Below are 18,479 nucleotides of genomic sequence, written 5' to 3'. Positions count from 1 at the left end.
GGGGGGGGGGGAGGGGGGTGGGGGGGGGGGGGGGGGGGGGGGGAGGGGGAATGGAGGTGGGAGGGTAGAAAAGAGTACAATGGGTGAATGGGGGTGGGGATGAAGGTGATATGTCAGAGAGGAGGGTGGAGTGGATAGGTGGAAAGGAAGATAGGCAGGTAGGACAGGTCATGGGGACGGTGCTAAACTGGAAGGTTGGAGCTGGGGTGAGGTGGGAGAAGGGGAAATGAGGAAACTGGTGAAATCCACATTAGAAGGGGAAATGAGGAAACTGGTGAAATCCACATTGGGGTTGGAGTGTTCCGACGCAGAAGATGAGGCATTCTTCCTCCAGGCGTCGGGTGGTGAGGGAGCGGCAGTGGAGGAGGCCCAGGACCTGAATGTCCTCAGCAGAGTGGGAGGGAGAGTTGAAATGTTGGGTCACAGGGCGATGGGGTTGATTGGTGCTAGTGTCCTGGAGAAGTTCCCTAAAGTGCTCTGCTAGGAGGCGTCCAGTCTCCCCAGTGTGGAGGATACAATAAATGATATTGGTGGATATGCAGGTAGACCTTTGATGGATGTGGAAGGTTCCTTTGGGGCCTTGGATGGAGGTGAGGGCGCAGGCTTTGCAATTCCTGCAGTGGCAGGGGAGGGTGCCAGGAAGGGAGGGTGGCTTGTTGGAGGCGTGGACCTGACCAGGTAGTCATAGAGGGAATGGTCTTTGCGGAAAGCAGAAATGGGTGGGGAGGGAAATAAAACCCTGGTGGTGGGGTCCGTTTGGAGGTGGCGGAAATGTCATCGGATGTTGTGGTTTATGCGAAGGTTGGTAGGGTGGAAGATGAGCACCAGGGGGGTTCTGCCCTTGTTACAGTTGGAGGGGTGGGATTTTTTGAGGGCGGAGGGGCAGGATGTTGATGAGATGCATTGGAGGGCATCTTCACCACGTGGGAAGGGAAATTGTGGTCTCTAAAGAAGGGAGGCCATCTGATGTGTTCTGTGGTGGAACTGGTCCTCCTGGGAGCAGATAAGGTGGAGGTGGATAAATTGGGAATATGGGATAGCATTTTTGCAGGAGGTAGGGTGGGAAGAGGTGTAATCCATGTAGCTGTGAGAGTCGGTGGGTTTGTAACAAATCTCGGTGTCAAGTCAGTCGTCATTAATGGAAATGGAGAGGTCCAGGAAGGGAAGGGAGGTGTCAGAGATGGTCCAGGTAAATTTAAAGTCGGGGTGGAATGTGTTGGTGAAGTTGATGAATTGCTCAACCTCCTCACGGGAGCGTGAGGTGGCGCCAATGCAGTCATCAATGTAGTGGAGGAAGAGGTGGGGAGTGGTGCCGGTGTAATTACGGAAGATGGACTGTTATACGTAGCCAACAAAGAGACAGGCATAGCTGGGTCCCATACAGGTGCCCATGGCTACCCCTTTGGTCTGGAGTAAGTGGGAGGAGTTGGAGGAGGCTGAGGACCAGTTCAACCAAATGAATGAGAGTGTCGGTGGAAGGGCACTGTTGGGAACGTCGGGAGAGAAGAACCAGAGGGTTTGGAGGTCATGGCGGATGGAGGTGTAGGGGGGTTGGATATCCATGGTGAAGATAAGGCATTGGGGGCTGGGAAACGGAAGTCTTGGAGGAGGTGGAGGGCGTGCGTGGTGTCTCAAATATATTTGGGGTGTTCCTGGACTAGGGGGGGCATAGGACAGTGTCGAGGTATGTGGAGATGCATTTGGTGGGGCAGGAGAATACTGAGGCAATGGGTCGGGCAGGGTGACCAGGCTTGTGGATCTTGGGAAGGAGATAGAACCGGGCAGTGCAGGGTTCCCGGACTATGAGGTTGGAAGCTGTGGGTGGGAGACCTCCTGAGGTGATGAGGTTCAGTACGGTCTGGGAGATGTGGTTTGGTGATGGGGGGTGGGGTCATGGTCGACGGGGCGGTAGGAGGAGGTGTCTTCAAGTTGGCATCTGGCTTCAGCGGTGTAAAGGTCAGTGCGCCAGACTACCACTGCACCCCCTTTATCTGCTGCTTTGATGGTGAGGTTGGGATTGGAGCAGAGGGAGTGGAGGGCTGCGCGTTGTGAGGGTGAGAGGTTGGAGTGGGGGGGCATCAATAGGTTGAGGCGGTTAATGTCTCGGCGGCAATTGGAAATGAAGAGGTCGAGGGCGGGTCATAGGCCAGCGCGGGGTGTCCAGGTGGATGTAGTGTGCTGGAGGCCGGCGAAGGAGTCCTCGGAAGGTGGGCGGGAGTCCTGATTGTGAAAGTAAGCTCGGAGGTGGAGTCGGCGGAAGAAGTGTTTGATGTCACGGTGTGTATTAAATTCATTGATGTGTGGATGGAGGGGGATAAAGGTGAGGCCTTTGCTGAGGACTGATCGTTTATCCTCAGATGAGGTAGAGATCGGGGGAATGGTGAAAACTTGGCAGGGCTGGGAGTTAGGGCCTGGTGAAGGTGTGGAGCTGGGAGTGGGGGCAGAGCCTGTAACTGGAGTGGGTGTAGTGTTAGGGGGAATGGGGGTGGAGTCATGAGCAGGGGTGTTATTCCCCTCAGGGTTCTGGGGGGCGGGGACATGGCAGTGGGGCTGTGGAACTCACTCAGCGTGTGACATCAGCGATGATGTGAGGGGCAGAAGTGATGTCATGTGTTGTGCATGAGGAATTGTGAGGGGTAGAAGTGGCTGTGGGAGTGGCCATGCCATTGCTTGAAGTGTTCCGAAGTGGAAGATGACGCATTCTTCCTCTAGCCATCGGGTGGTGAGGGAGCGGCAGTGGAGGAGGCCCAGGACCTGCATGTCCTCGGCAGAGTGGGAGGGGGAGTTGAAATGTTGGGCAACAGGGCGGTGGGGTTGATTGGTGCAGGTGTCCCAGAAATGTTCCCGAAAGCGCTCTTTTATGAGGTGTCCAGACTCCCCAATGTAGAGGAGACTGCATCGGGAGCAACAGTTACAATAAATGATATTGGTGGATGTGCAGGTAAAACTTTGATGGATGTTGCATTTTGTTCGGACAAACCAGGCCAGAGTAGTACAGTTGATGGTGTAGGCCTGGGGGGTGTTATTGAATGGGAGGCCTGGGGGTGCAGGTACATGGTTCTTTGGAGTGGAGTTGCAGGGAGACACGGTGGTGAAGAGAGAGTATGGCACGCTTGCCTTCATTGGTCGGAGCGTTGAGTATTGGAGTTGCGATGTCATGTTGTGGCTGTGCGGCACACTGGAGTGTGATTCTGGTCACCCTACCATGGGGTAAGTATGTTGTGAGGCCTGAGAGTGTGGAGGGCATTTGCAGCGCTGTTGCTGGGACTGGAGGGTTTGTGATATAAGGAGTGGCTGAATAGGCTGGGGCTTTTTTCCCTGTAGCATTGCAGGCTGAGGGGTGACCTTTTAGAGATTTATAAAACCGTGAAGGGCATGGAATGGGTGAATAGCTAATGTATTTTCCCCAGGGTAGGTGACTCCAGAACTGGAGGGCTCGGATTTAAGGTGAGTTGGGAAAGATTTGAGAAGAACCTGAGGGGCAACTTGTTCATGCAGAGGGTGGTGCATGTATGGAATGGTCTGCCAGAGAAAGTGGTGGAGGTTGGTCCAATTACAACATTTAAAATGCATCAGGATGGGAATATGAATAGGAAGGGTTTCGCGGGATATGGACCAAATGCTGGCAAATGGGACTGGAGTCTGTTTGGGATATCTGTTCTGTGTGGACTCATTCGATGGAAGAGCCTGTTTCCATCCTGTGTGACTCTATCACTCCATCTGAATAACTTCCTAAATGTTGCAAAGATTTCTGTCTCCTTTCAGGCAGTGAGGTCCTGATGCCAACTGCGATCTTGGGTAAAAATATTATCCTTAATTCCCCTTGAAAACCCCTGCTCCTTCTCTTAAATCTATGCACCTGTTATTGTCCAATCCATTCCTCATAACTTTCTACACCATCATCAGGTTCTCCCCTCAGCCTTCTCTGCTTCAATGAAAACATCTCCAGCCGATCAAGTCTGTCTTCAGAGGTGAAATGCTCCAGCCCAGGCAACATCTTGGTGAATCTCAGCTGTTCCAGTCCTGCCCTGTCTCCTGTTGGATTTTCGACACACTCCTCAAAAAGATTAAGTGGAGACATTTTAAGAATTTTGTCCTGTCTAAGCCCTTCACAATCTGCCTGTCCCAGTTCATCCTGGGGAGGCTGAATTCCTCTGATGTAACAACCCTTTTGTTTTTTCACTTGTCTGAGATTTGTCTGCCTGTCAGCACTTAATCTCTGACTGGTGTGGGTCTATAGTACATTCCTAACAATGTAATCCCCAATTTTTATAAAGTTCTCCCCGTGTGGCCTCAGCGGAGTGGAAAATAAGATGTTACTAGAGTCAGAGGTATGCAGCATGGAAACAAACCCTTTGGACCAACTCATCCAAATTAATCTCGTCCCATTTTCCAGCACTTGGACCATGTCCTTCTAAACCTTCCTGTGGTATATAAGTAAAGCAGTGTTGCTTCTGAGCTAACTTACACAATTGCATAATTGTTTCAGCAAAGAGCTGAGTTAGCTAAACTTGCATGCAAAGATGAAACTATATGAAGGGAGTCAGGTTAAGACTTGGACGAGCAACAACGGAATATGTTACGGACTAGTAGACAAGGAAGATGGTAGGAAGAAAAGGACACTGAGCCATACCAGCTCAGCGCATTATCTTCACGTAGGCACCAGAATGAGCCAAGTTAGTTACAAGTAAGGGATAAAACAAACAAGAGTAAGGAGCGCCAGGCTTAGAGTAGTGGGAGAAGTAAACAAGGGCGGAGTGCAGCTAGGCAGGAGCGGAATACAGTAAGGAATAGTGATAGGTTTGACGCATAATATGCTAGGCTAATGAAGTAAACGGGGAAGTACCGAGAGAGACTCAGTTAAACTTTATAAATTGTGAAGTAATTTTTGGATCGGTGTGCCTACCTTTTAGCCACCCGTTTAGCAAGAACATTTCAATAATGTTTGCTGCTTCAGAATTTGACTCGGACTGAAATTTATTGATACGTGAGCTTTGTTCCTCACACTTCCTATTTGTGTACCCATCAAGATGCCTTTTAAATTTTGGAATCATACCACCACTTCCTCTACATCTCACTGCATACACGCAGTAACCTTTGCATGAAACATTTGCCCCTTAGATCCCTTTTAAACCTTTTCCCTCTCACCATAGACCTCTGCCCTCTAGTTCTGGACTCCCCCACTCCTACTTTGTCTATTTGCCCAATCCATGCTCCTCATGATCTTATAAACCTCAATAAGGTCACCCCTCAGCCTTTGACACTCCAGGGAAAACAGGTACACCCGCAGAAAATTTTCTTGGACACACATAGACTCCTAGCCATCCAACTTCTTAACACAATGGAATTCCCAGTTTACGCTTGGAAAGTTAAAATTCCCTATTATTGCAACCCTATTAACCTTACAGATATCTGAGATCTCCCTGCATGTTGCTTCTCAATTTTCCACTGTCTATTTGACAGCTTATACTACAATCACAATGAGATCTTCCCGAGTTACACCCAAATAACCTCCCTGGATTGTCCCCAGGAGTATTCTCCTTAAGTACAACCATAATGTTATCTTTTATTAACAATACCACACCCCTCCTTTCTTGCCTTCCTTTCTATCTTTACTATGACACCCTACCCTTCCCTGAGCCACGTTTCATCACTAATAGCTATGATATTCCAATCCTGTGTTCCTAACCATGCCCTAAGTTAATCGGCCTTATCTGTCAGGCCTCTTGCATTAAATAAATGCAGTTCAATTGCTTATTCTTACCTCATTCTCTGCTGTGCTCATGCCTACCTTGAGTACTTAATTTGCGCCCTTTATCTACTGCACCTTATTTCTTATATCAATATCTGAGTCCCATCAATACAGCCTCTCCCCGCTTACTAGTTTAAAGTCTCCCAAGTCACACGAGCAAATCTTCCTGCCAGAATATTGATCCCCCTCCAATGCAGGAATGCAGGTGCAAACCATTTGTCTTCTACAGGTCACGTCTATTCCAACAAAGGTCCCAGCGGTCCAAAAATGTGAATTCTTGCTCCTTACTTCAGCTCCTTAGCCACACATTGTCCTACTACTCCTACTCTCACCAGCATATGGTACTGGGAGTAATCTAGATATTACTACCATTGAGGACCTCTTTGTAATCCCCCGCATCACTATTAGGAACAAAACAATGTATTAGTTTCCTCAGTGTCACTGAACTTTTCCACCACAACTGATATCATCAAAACTGATTACTTTTCATCATCACAATGCCGTTTCTGTGATATCACTGTTCACAGATTGATTCTCTCATTTAGAGTCAGAGAGATGTACAGCACAGAAATAGACACTTCAGTCTGACTCGTCTGTGCTGACCAGATATCATAATCTAATCTAGTCCCATTTGCCAGCACTTGACCCATATCCTTCTTGAATCCATCCTCTTCATATAACCATCCAGATGCATTTTTAATGTTGTCATTGTGACAACCTCCACCACTTCCTCTGGCAGCTCATTCCATAGATGGACCATCGTTTGCATGAAAACGTTTCTCCTTAGGTCCATTTTAACTGTTTTACCTCTCACCCTAAACCTATGCCCTCTACTCTCGACTCCCCGACCCCAGGGAAAAGACTTCGCCGATTTACCCTATCCATGCCCCTCATAATTTTGTAAACCTCTATAAGGTCACTCCTCAGCCTCTGACGCTACAGGGAAAACAGTCCTAGCTTATTCAGCCTCTCCCTATAGCTCAAATCCTCCAACCCTGGCAACACCCATGTCAATCTTTTCTGAACTCTTTCAAGTTTCACAACAGCCTTCCAATAGGAGGGAGACCAGAACTGCACAAAGTATTCCAAAACTGGTCTAACCAATGTGCTGTACAGTTGCAATATGACTTCCCAACTCCTATATTCAATGCTCTGACCAAGAAAGGAAAGCATATCAAATGTCTTCTTCACTATCCTATCTACCTGCGACTTCACTTTCAAGGAAATATGAACCTGCACGCCAATGTCTCTTTGTTCAGAAACACTCCCCAGGACCTGACCATTAAGTGTTTAAATCCTGCTCAGATTTGCCTTTCCAAAGTAGCGGCACTTTACATTTATCTAAATTAAAATCTATCTGATACTCCTCGGTCCATTGGTCCCATCTGATCATGATCCTGTTGTGTCACCTGCAAACTTGCTAACTGTCCCTCCTATGTTTACATTCAAATCATTTTTATAAGTGATGACAAGTAGTGGACCCAGCCTCGATCCTTGTGGGACATCACTAGTCACAGGCCTCCAGTCTGACAAGAAACCCTCCACTACCACTCTCTGTCTTCTACCTTCAAGCCAATTCTGTATCCAAATGGCTAATTCTCCCAGTATTCCATGAGATCTAACCTTGATAACCGGTTTATCATGAGGAACCTTGTCAAATGCCTTACTGAAGTTCATTTAGATCACATTCACTGCTTTGCCCTCATCAATCCTCTTTGTAGCTTTCAAAAAACAAGAGGGGATACGTCATCTAGCAAATATGTAAATTTCAAAAGGATAAGGAGAAAGGAAAGCGCGATGGGATAGCATTGTTGATTTGGGATGAAGTAAATACAACAGCAAGAAATAATCTGAAATCAGAAAAATATAGGCTCCACATGAGTGAAAGTAAGAAATAAAGTAAGAAGATTGGCAGAAATGGTCTGTAAGACCCCAAACAGGGCAGAGAATAATCAGGAGATAAAAAGTGCAAGAAACATTAAAGCAGGGTGACTTTTATCAACATGTCCATTTAAACAGTGAGATTAGCAGAGGAAGCCATGAGCACGTATTTTCCTGAAACAAAAATATTGTGAATCCAACCATATATTTGGCTATTTTGAATCTGGTGATGTCTAATGAGGCAGGTTTAGTAAATGATGTCAGAGTCAACACTGACCACAACATGGAGGAGTGTAGCATTCAGTTTGAAAGGGAGGATCTTGGCTGGGAAATAACTGTGCTAAGCTTAAACAAGGGTAATTGCAAAGGAATGGGGGCTGAGCTTGTTGGAGTGGAGTAGGAAAGGTATTTAGCAGCAAAGAAATTTGAGAATCAATGGCAGATGTTTAAAAGAACAGTACATGACTCACAGCAAAGATATATTTCAGTGAGAAAAAAGATTTCTGGGAAGGGGATAAGCCAGCGATGGTTAACTAGGGAAGTTAAGCACTTATGAAGAGTCATTTAGACTCAAAATGTTAGATTGCTTTCGAGGTTCACGTGAAGATTTGTAGCTCGGGTGGCTACTCATTGCTCATTTGCTCCCATATTCCCAACATTCCAAATTACATCCTTCCCTCACCTGGAAGTGATAGCAGTTTTCCAGGTACCTGCTCCCTCCTGCAGGACCATCCTGTGCCTTCTCACATTCTGAACCCTTGGAAAACTGACCAAGAACATTACACTGAATAAGAAACTTCAGATTGAATTGGAATCCAAAACTTCATGGAGTAGCCATTGGGTTTACTGCTTGATCAATAGGATTACTGAAAATATTGGAACAGTCGCTTCGTGATTAGAACTGCTGCCTCACACCACCAGGGAGCTGGGCTCAATTCCAGTCTCAGGTAACTGTATGAAGTTTGTACATTCTCCCATGTCTGCATTGGTTTCCTCCCACAGTCCAACAGTGTGCAGCTTTTGTCCATTGTGTCCAGGGAAGTGCAGGCTTGGTGGATTTGCCATGGGAAATATGGAGTTAAAAGAGTATGCGAAGGCGTTAGGTCCTGGTGGGATGCTTTTCAGAGGGTCAGTATGGAGTCGATGGGTTGAATGGCCTGCTTCCACACAGGAAGGATTATGTGATTCTAACAATCTCACTAGCTGCAAGCTGGCTTTTCACCCTCCCCTTATGGAAGTTTATAAATATCTGCTTTGTTTAATATTTGACTATGTTACACTTATAGATATTTATCAGGTTCAACAGGTCTGCCAGCATCTGTGCAGAGAAATCAGAGTTAACATTTTGGATTGAATGACGCTTCCTCAGAACTGTTGATAGCTAAGAAATGTCAGTTTATATACAGAAGATATGGTGGGGGAGAAGGGATGAAGAGTAAATGATAGATGGGGATTGAGCCCAAAGAGAGAGAAGAGCAGTTAGACAGACAAAGGAGTGGGGTGAATAGACAATCTGGCTAGGGGGGTGAATAGCTGTTTATGGACACTGTTAGTGGCTAAAAATGATTTGTATGTAATAGCAGACTCTGTGATAACAAGGCCTGGTTGTGTGGGTTGGGGTAAGGACATGGGAGAGCTCAGACCCCAAAGTTAATCAATTTGCTATTGGGTCTGGAAGGCTGCAAGATCCCTAAGCTGAAAGTGAGGTGCTGTTCTTCTAGCTTACACTGAGCTGCATTGGAGCACTGCAGTAAGCCTGAGGCAGAGGTGTTGGCCAGGTTACAGGGTAGTGTATTAAAAGGCATCTGGAATTTCAGGGTCTTTTTTGGTAAACAGAATGCAAGTGTTCTGAAGTCAACCATTCATATCCCCAGTAGAGAGGAGGCTGCACTGTGAGCAGTGAATGCAGTAGACGAGATTGTGAGAAGTGCAGGCAGGTGAAGGTGTGTTTGGGCCCTTGGATACTGAGGAAAGAGAAAGTAAATGGACAGATGTTACACCTTCAGCAGTTGCAGGGGAAGGTGCTATGGCATTGTGAGGGGGTGTTGGAAGTAAACCAGTGTCCCAAAGGGAATGGTTCCTGCGGGAGGTGAGGGGCGTGGTGTCTGGTGGTGACATCTCGCTGTTAATGGCAGCTGATGATCCTCTGGAGATGGATGCTGTTGGGATGGTAGGTAAGGACAAGGGGAACCCTATCACTGTTGCAACTGGGAAGAGAGGGGGTGAGGGCTGAAGTGCAAGAGATGGGTTGGTCCCACTTGAGGGCCCAGAGGAATCCTCGGTTGAGGAAAAAGGTGAACATTTCAGAGGATCCCTTGTCAAAGTTAACATCATCGGAACGAATCCGATGGAGACGGAATAACTAGGAGAATGGAATGGAGACTTTACAGGGAGCAGTATGTGAGAATGTAAAGGCCAGGTAATTTTGGGAGTCGGTGGGTTTATTGTAGATATTAGTGGCCAATCTATCCCCAGAAATAGAAACAGAGATGTTGAGGAAGGGAAGGGCGGATTTGGAGAGCGACTGGGTGAAGGGGAAAGTGAGATGGAAGTTGGAAAGAAAATCGATAAACCTTTTTAATTCCGAATGGAAGAGGGAAGCAGCACCATGCTCAATGCCTTCAGCTCCAATCCTGACTTTGTTATTAAACCTGCTGATCAGGGTGGGGCTATAATAGTCAGCAAACTGACCACTGCGTTGCAGAAACTGAGGTACCACTCAGATACCTCCTCCTATCTGCTTCTAGCCTGTGACCCCATGATGGAACATCAGGCCATTGTGTGACTCATGGTCACCAACCTCATTTCATCTGGGGATCTGCCCCCACTTCAACTGCCTCCAGCTGATCATCCCCCAATCCCACACAACTCGCTTCTACCGCTTTGCCAAAATACACAAACAGGATTACCTGGGCAGACCCATTCTTTCTGCCTGCTCCTGCCTCACAGACCTCATCATTTCCTACCATGACGCAGTCTTGCCTCCCCTGCTCCAGTCTCTGCTCACTTAGAAATACCATTCCTCTGACACTTTATGCCCATTCCAAAACTTCCAGCTTATGGCTACAGCTGGCTCCTCTTTCCCTTGGATATGCAATCTCTCTTCCTGAACCATGGATTCGCCAGCACTGTTGTTGACAGGGCCCTCAACTGGGTCCAACCCATCTCTGGCATTTTAACTCTCACCCCTTCTCTTCCCTCCTGCAACACTAATAAGGTTCCCCTTGTCCTTATCAACAATCCCACCAACATCCAGAAGATCATCAACCATAATTTCTGCCACCACCAGACACATATTCCTCTCCCCTCCCTTGTCCACATTCCACAGGGACTGTTTCCTCCATGGACACCCTGGTCTATTCTTCCCTCACTCCCAACAGCCCTCACTGCCTCATGGCACCTACCCCTGAGACTGCTGAAAGTGGAACACCTGTCCGTTTCCTTCCTCCCTCCTCAGCATTCAAGGGCCCAACAGACCTCCAGGTGAAGCAATGCCTTATCTGCACTTAGAGTCATAGAGTCATAGGGACATACAGCATGGAAACAGACCCTTCGGTCCAACCTGTCCATGCCGACTCGATATCCCAACCCAATCTAGTCCCACCTGGCAGCACCCGGCCCATATCACTCCAAACCCTTCCTATTCATATACCCATTCAAATGCCTCTTAAATGTTGCAATTGTACCAGCCTCCACCACTTCCTCTGGCAGCTCATTCCATACACGTACCACCCTCTGCGTGAAAATGTTGCCACTTAGGTCTCTTTTATATCTTTCCCTTCTCACCCTAAACCTATGCCCCTTAATTCTGGACTCCCCAACCCCAGGGAAAAAACTTTACCTATTTATCCTTTCCATGCCCCTCATAATTTTGTAAACCTCTATAAGGTCACCCTTCAGCCTCCGACGCTCCAGGGCGACTCCATTTTCAAGGAGCTATGAACCTGCATCCCAAGGTCTCTTTGTTCAGCAACACTCCCTAAGACCTTACCATTAAGTGTATAAGTCCTGCGATGATTTGCTTTCCCAAAATGCAGCACTTCGCATTTATTTGAATTAAACTCCATTTGCCACTTCTCAGCCCATTGGCCCATCTGGTCCAGATTCTGTTGTAATCTGAGGTAACCCTCTTTGCTGTCCACTACACCTGCAATTTTGGTGTGATCTGCAAACTTACTAACTGTACCTCTTATTCTCGCATTCAAATCATTTATGTAAATAACAAAAAGTAGAGGGCCCAGCACCAATCCTTGTGGCACTCCACTAGTCACAGTCTGAAAAACAACCCACCACCACCACCCTCTGTCTTCTACCTTTGAGCCAGTTCTGTATCCAAATGGCTAGTTCTCCCTGTATTCCATGAGATCTAACCTTGCTAATCAGTCTCCGATTGTCGAACGCCTTACTGAAGTCCATATAGATCACATCTATTCCTCTTCCCTCATCAATTCTCTTTGTTACTTCTTCAAAAAACTCAATCACTTCACTCAATCTAATCTACTGCATTCACTGCTCACAATGTGGTCTCCTCTACATTGGGGAAATAAAGCATTGACTGGGTGACAGCTTTGCTGTACACTTGCATTCTGTCTGTAAAAAAGGCCCTGAGTTTCCAGTTGCCTGCTCCTTTAACACATCACAGATGCTGCCAGATGTGCTGAGCTTTTCCAGCAAATTCTGTTTTTGTCTCTTATTTACAGCATCCACAGTTCTTTCAATTGATATTTATTTGCTGCGGTTTTCATCATTGATCACTTCAGTAAGACCATCCTACATCTTCTATTATAAAATGTAGTCTCTCAGTGTTTGCAACTCCTTCTCTTCGCTAAGCTATCTAAATCCCATCTTCCCCATTTGACCATCATCTCCCCCCATTCTGACACTGCCAATTTCCAACTTCCATCCCACCCTCACCTCCACCTAGTCGATCACTGATTCCTCCTTTTTTCTTCCTTGACATGTCTGTTTCCATTTCTGGGGACAGACTGAACAATCATATCCACTATAAACCCGACTCCCCTGGCTACCTAAAGTATACATCCTTGTATCCTGCTTCCTGTAAACACTCTTATTCCATTCTCCGAGTTTCTCCATCTCCATTCCATCTGCTCCGACAAGGCAAACTTTGACAAGGGAGCCTCGGAAATGCCCACATCCTTCCTCAACTGAGGATTCCTCAGCAATGTTGTTGAGAGTACCCTCAATCGGGTCTGGCCCACCTCCCACACTTCTGTCCACACCCTCTCTCTTTTCTGCCACAACAGTGATAGCATTCTCCTCGTCCCAACCTACCATCCCACCAGGATCCACAACCAGAAGAGCATCAGACAGTATTTCTACCACCAGGCACATATTTCCCTCTGCTCCCTTGTCAGCCTTTCACAGGGACCGTTCCCTTCCAATCACCCTGGTGCACTCTTCCTTCACTCCCAACACCCACGCACAGCCCCACAGCAACATCCTCAGCAACTTCCAAAGGTACAACACCCGCTCATTTACCTCCTCCCTCCTCAGTATCCAGGGTCCAACACACCCACAAGGTGAGTAGCACTTTCACAATGTCGTGTCCTTTATTAACTGCTCACAATGTGGTCTCCTCTGTATTGGGGAAATAAGTCATCTGTGTTCTGCCTAAAAAAAAAGACCCTGAGCATCCAGTTGCCTATCACTTTAACACACCGTCCTGTTCTCTGGGCAACATCTCTGTCTCAGGCTTGCTGCAGAGCTCCACTGAAGCTCAGTGCAGGCTGGAATAACAACACCTCATTTTCCACATCCGGACCCTGCAATTCTTTGGACTCAATTTCAAGTCCAATAATTCTAGGCCCAGAGCTCTACCGTGAACTAGACCACTATCCCACATATCACTGCCATTACACTCTGCCTATTATTAGGTATTAACAGTCTCCATCACCAGGTATTCACTCTCCTAACCTAATAATTATCTACTCTTTTATCTTTCTAACTGTTCTTCTTTCTCCTTGGGGTCTATCCCAACCTATCATTTCCTTCTTACCTCCTCCCCACTGTACCTTCTGCATATAAACTGACTTTTCCCAGCTACTATCAGTTTTGAGGAAAGATCACTCAATCTGAAAGGTTAACTCTGATTTCTCTCCACAGACCTGCTCAGCTTTTCAAGCAATTTCTGTTTTTGTTTCTCTCACAACCCCCATGAGATATGTGTCTTTTAACACTGGCCCTTTAATGTCTACATGCCTTCCTGATATTATGATAAAAGCTGTTCCTCCAATGTCACTCCAGACGCAGACAGCCCAGTCTCCTCTCGAAATCCTGTCTCCATGCTCGATTCCTCTGGTTAGACAGAACCCTTCACTGCTCTGACACACAGAGCTGATGGCTTCAGACACTTATCCAAATGGACCCAGAGAAAGTACAATGTTTCCAGGGAGAGTCTCCAAGAATTAACAACTAGTGATGTGAAGATGTAAACTGGGGCCTTGGAGACCCTGCACATCTGGATCTATCATTAGGAAAATGAATACACATGTTTACCTGGGTGAATGGTGTGCATCATTTCTCTCCAGACAGTGTATTGTAAAGGGCCGGTGAACTGTCCAAGAGACAGAGAGCCATCAGCAGCTGAGAGTGTCATCTTCTCATCACTAATCCTGTAAACATTAAACAGATGACACGATAACCTCTGCTTTCTTCAAACATTTATGAAAACATTTAAATATTCAAGCTTTCTGCATTTTCCATGTTTGAGTCCCTGGGTTAGAAGGTGAAATGTTCCTCTTATTTTTGTAACTAATCCAACAAGAATTTGACAATGCACGGGCAAGGATTGGAAATGCCCAGGTCCAGAGAAAGGCCCATGTCCTGACAACAGAATAGTAACTGAGACATCACACACCATGGAGATGATATACATTTCCCCATCCCCTTGCTGTATTCTAAACAGAGCTTGTGGAACAGAGGCAAAAAACCTGAAAAATCTAAAAGCCCCACGTCCATTTGTGCAATACATGGGTCCCACATCCCTCAGAGAGTCCTACTCCTCCGGCCTTCTGACCATCTCTGATTTTAGTCTCTCCACCCATTGGATGTTGGGCCTTCAGCTGCTGAGATCCTCAGCTCTGGAATTCCATTCCCCCAGACTCTCCATCTCTGTATTCCTTTTTCCTCCTTTAAGATCCACTAAAACCCACAGCAATCATCTGGATTAATAGCTCAGTGACACTTTTCTACACTTTCTAACTCTCCTGTAAAATACCTCAGAACATTAGATTGTACTAATTAAAGATCTTTTTATTTTGCATTTATTGTACCTTTTATAAAGGCTACGGTGAGAGTTAGTATTGTAAAAGGTGAAACAAAAATGATTCGCCCTTTAAACTCTGACTGTCTCGGGCTGGTCAGGAGCCATGCAGGGACAGGGATGGCCATTCCCTGGAAACATGGGCAGTGTGTCTCTCACAGGGTCAGGGGGAAGGTCACAGTCAGGCAAACAGCCCAAATCGGGGCAGTGATCACTTCCAGGCTGTATTCACAGGTATCTTGTCATTGTTTACAATATTGTCGAACAGTTTTATAAAATCTAATACTGTTTAAAACCTGTAACAATCTTCTTCTTATAAAAACAATCGTGTGTGAATCATAACCGGAGTTACTGTTATCCGATGAATCACCCTTTGAAGCGGCGATTTTAACCAGGAAATCACCCCATCATAACCCGTCCCTGAGTTATTGAGCAAACTGTGCAGAGTTTAATTAAAGAGCATGCCCTACCTTCTCTTCCGACAAGCTTCCTCCTGAAAGAAATGAATCACAAACAGTAAGGATGACAGTTACAGATTTCAGGAGGAGACAGACAGGCTGCTGAAATGAGCAGACACAACACGGAAGTGTAAAGTGATACATTTTGGAAGGAAGATTGAGGAGAGGGTAAAATAAACTGGAACTAGCCATCAGTCCCGCTCACAGACACAGTGACTCTCATACTCCCATTATACCAGACACACCCACACACTCTCCACATGGAACTGGAACTGGATTAACAATGGGAGTTCACGAGATAATTAAAATTGGGGAACACGGAGATCAAAACAAATAAAAACATCCAACCCATTCTCGGGAGAATGTCGGCGTTCCCGAGAATGTGCAGAGAGTGTGGCAGCGGTTACAAAAAAAGGAAATTACTGGAAAATCTCAGCAGGTTTGGAAGAATCTGTGGAAAGAAATCAGAGTGAACGTTTCGGGAGCATTGACCCTTCTTCAGTGCCAACAGCAGAAAGCCAGTGTGCTTCCAAGTTAACCTGTTGGACTATAACCTGGTGTTGTGTGATTTTTAACTTTAACAGTCGAACCGTCCGGACAGTCACAAGGTCAGTTCACTTTTTTACACGACATTCCACATTATTTTTACAGTTGTCATCATGTCCGAAATCTGTCTGAAATAACCTGCAATATCTTCCCTCACCTTCAGAAACATCAGCTTGTCTTTTTGCTCCATCTGTTTCTGCAACTTTGAGAGTTTCTCCTCAATAGAATTTAAATTCTCCTGAATCTCTCGAAGGTTCTTCTCCATTGGTTCTACAACCCTCTCCTCTTCTTCCCTGAGATCTCTGAGTAAACGCTGCTCTTTCTCAGTGAGAATCTGGTGCATTTTAGTGAACTCGGATGTGATGTGGGTCTGCAGACTGCTCGCCTGTTCCTACCAAATGAAATGTGAAACCTCATTAATGTCCCGCGATAAAGGGAACAAAACTAACCCAGATCCCAGAGAATCAGCACAGGGAGAGCTCACCCTCACTTCGGAAATCTTCCGTTTCTGGGTCAGTTCCGTTTGTAGAACCGCCGATTTTTTCTCTGTGAGAGAATCTAAGGAAGATTTCAGTTTATCCTGTGATTGAAAAAGAAATTGAAAAGTTAAATGTGTTAGGTCTGGTGTGGGATCAGGGATATGTGATGAAACGCGCAGTTTATAAAATATTCTGTCTTTTACTTTGTAGATTTCAACAGCTTCATTGATCGGCAGGAAGCGGTGCTCTCTGTGTTCCCGGGAATCTCTACAAATCAGGCAGACCAATTTCCTGTCAGTTTCACAAAACAACTTCAGATCTTCCTGATGTTCCTCACAGTGAGGTTTACTTTCCTTCTCTTTCGGATCCAGCTTTAATTTTCGAGCCTCCTCGGCCAGATTCGCTAAGGCCCGATTTACCCTGAGGTTTCTTTCCGGAAACTCCTCTCTGCATGCCGGGCAGGAGTTTATCTCCTTCTTTTCCCAACTCTCGGTGATACAGGAGCGGCAGAAATTGTGTCCACAATCCAGTGTAACCGGATCAGTGAAGAAATCCAGACAAATGGGACAAACTGTCTCCTCGGTCAGTTTCTGGAGCTGCTGTTTGGAAGCCATGATCGATCTCAGCACTTCCCGATTCAAACCACTTTCAGTTTCAATGTGACTGCGCTGGTGAACACATTCAGTTCAATCACTTGCCGATGGATTTCACTGCAAATGTCAGAGAAGAGTAATTAGTAACTATGTTTTAAGAAGATTTTGACCTGGGAACCAGTGAAAGACAATATTTTGAAATAGAAACAGCTTTAGACCGCCGAGGGGGATTTCACCCTGGCCGGGAGGGTGAAGGTGCCCGGAGAGTTACCTTTGGGAGAGGGACAGTGAGAGAGAGGGCGGGAGGGAGGAGAGAAAGTGTGTAGATGGGCTGGGACCCAGGTTTGACGAATCTCACTGGCGATCACAAACCCTCTGGTGAAACTCAGGGTCAGATCGGGATCCGTAACCTGAATTGTGTGAATGATTACAGGCACTCAACCTCAAACAAAAAGAATTATAAAATGACCAGATGACACTGCGATGACAGATGCAGAAATGGGACTGTGAGTTCCCTGCATTTATGTAGCGTCGATCACAACAATAGAACATACTGAAGCCATTCGGCCCCTCTGAAATTTTTTTTAGATTAGATTATTTACAGTGTGGAAACAGGCCCTTCAGCCCAACAAGTCCACACCTACACTCCGAAGAGCAACCCACCCAGACCCATTCCCCTACATTTACCCCTTCAATTAACACTACGGGCAATTTAGCACGGCCAATTCACATAACCTACACATTTTTGTTGGAGGAAACCGGAGCACCCGGAGGAAACCCACGCAAACACAGGGAGAATATGCAAACTCCACACATGTACTGACCGAAGTGATGAAGGAAATACATCAGGCACTTGAACCCCAGCCAGGACATGAACCTGCTCAATCCCTGAGATCTCGAAACATTTGTTCCCCTTGATAGCAGTGTCGCTGTCCCTGTGAAAACAAGACCCTGATGTCAATAAACTTGGTTGATGTCGACTAATTCAGAGCCAGTGAAATACTGCAGAATGTATCACACATTACACATTAACGGAGAATTCTAATATTTCCTTTGAAAAAAAAGTCAAAACAACAGCAGTTTTAAAAGGGAGCAGAACAAAAAAGGAAGCACATGGTGAACACAGTGCAGCAGAGAGAGAGGGCACCTGCACACTTACTGCAATTGCTGTTTTGAATTCATGTATCTCTGGAGTGTGTCTCGGAAAATTAACAAACAGTGAAGTTCACAACTGATCTTGGAGGAACTGTTTGGGTGACGTTCACAGCACAGAATCAGATAATTTAATTGTTTAAGTGGCCTGCAGAAAGTCTGCAGTAGTGAGTAGAGTGGGTTCTTTCTTGTTTGTATGATTTTGGAGATATGTCTCTTGATTAAATTTGAAATTTAAGCCATAATTATTAATTTAACCTGGGGAAGTGTTTTGTAGAGGAATAAGAGGGTGTTATTTTCTCAGTCTGTAGATTGTGAAGGAGCAAAAATGGCCTT

The 18,479-nt window shown here is 46.1% G+C and overlaps 1 protein-coding gene across 1 annotated transcript in view; it reads right to left on the bottom strand.

Moving 5' to 3' along the window:
- Positions 1–17,188, bottom strand: part of LOC122541436 (zinc-binding protein A33-like) — a 19,668-nt gene extending 2,480 nt beyond the window's left edge. Inside the window, exons 1-5 of the mRNA XM_043678209.1 lie at positions 16,602–17,188; positions 16,404–16,499; positions 16,077–16,310; positions 15,386–15,408; positions 14,150–14,265 (exon numbers count right to left, since the gene is read on the bottom strand). Of these exons, the coding sequence (XP_043534144.1) occupies positions 14,150–14,265; positions 15,386–15,408; positions 16,077–16,310; positions 16,404–16,499; positions 16,602–17,012 (880 nt within the window). The 5' untranslated portion in view covers positions 17,013–17,188. The remainder of the gene's footprint in view (positions 1–14,149; positions 14,266–15,385; positions 15,409–16,076; positions 16,311–16,403; positions 16,500–16,601) is intronic.
- Positions 17,189–18,479: the final 1,291 nt, after the last annotated feature.

The sequence above is a fragment of the Chiloscyllium plagiosum genome, chromosome 37 (assembly GCF_004010195.1).
Source record: "Chiloscyllium plagiosum isolate BGI_BamShark_2017 chromosome 37, ASM401019v2, whole genome shotgun sequence".
Lineage (NCBI taxonomy): Eukaryota > Metazoa > Chordata > Chondrichthyes > Orectolobiformes > Hemiscylliidae > Chiloscyllium > Chiloscyllium plagiosum.
This window is presented reverse-complemented; position numbering and strand designations above follow the sequence as displayed.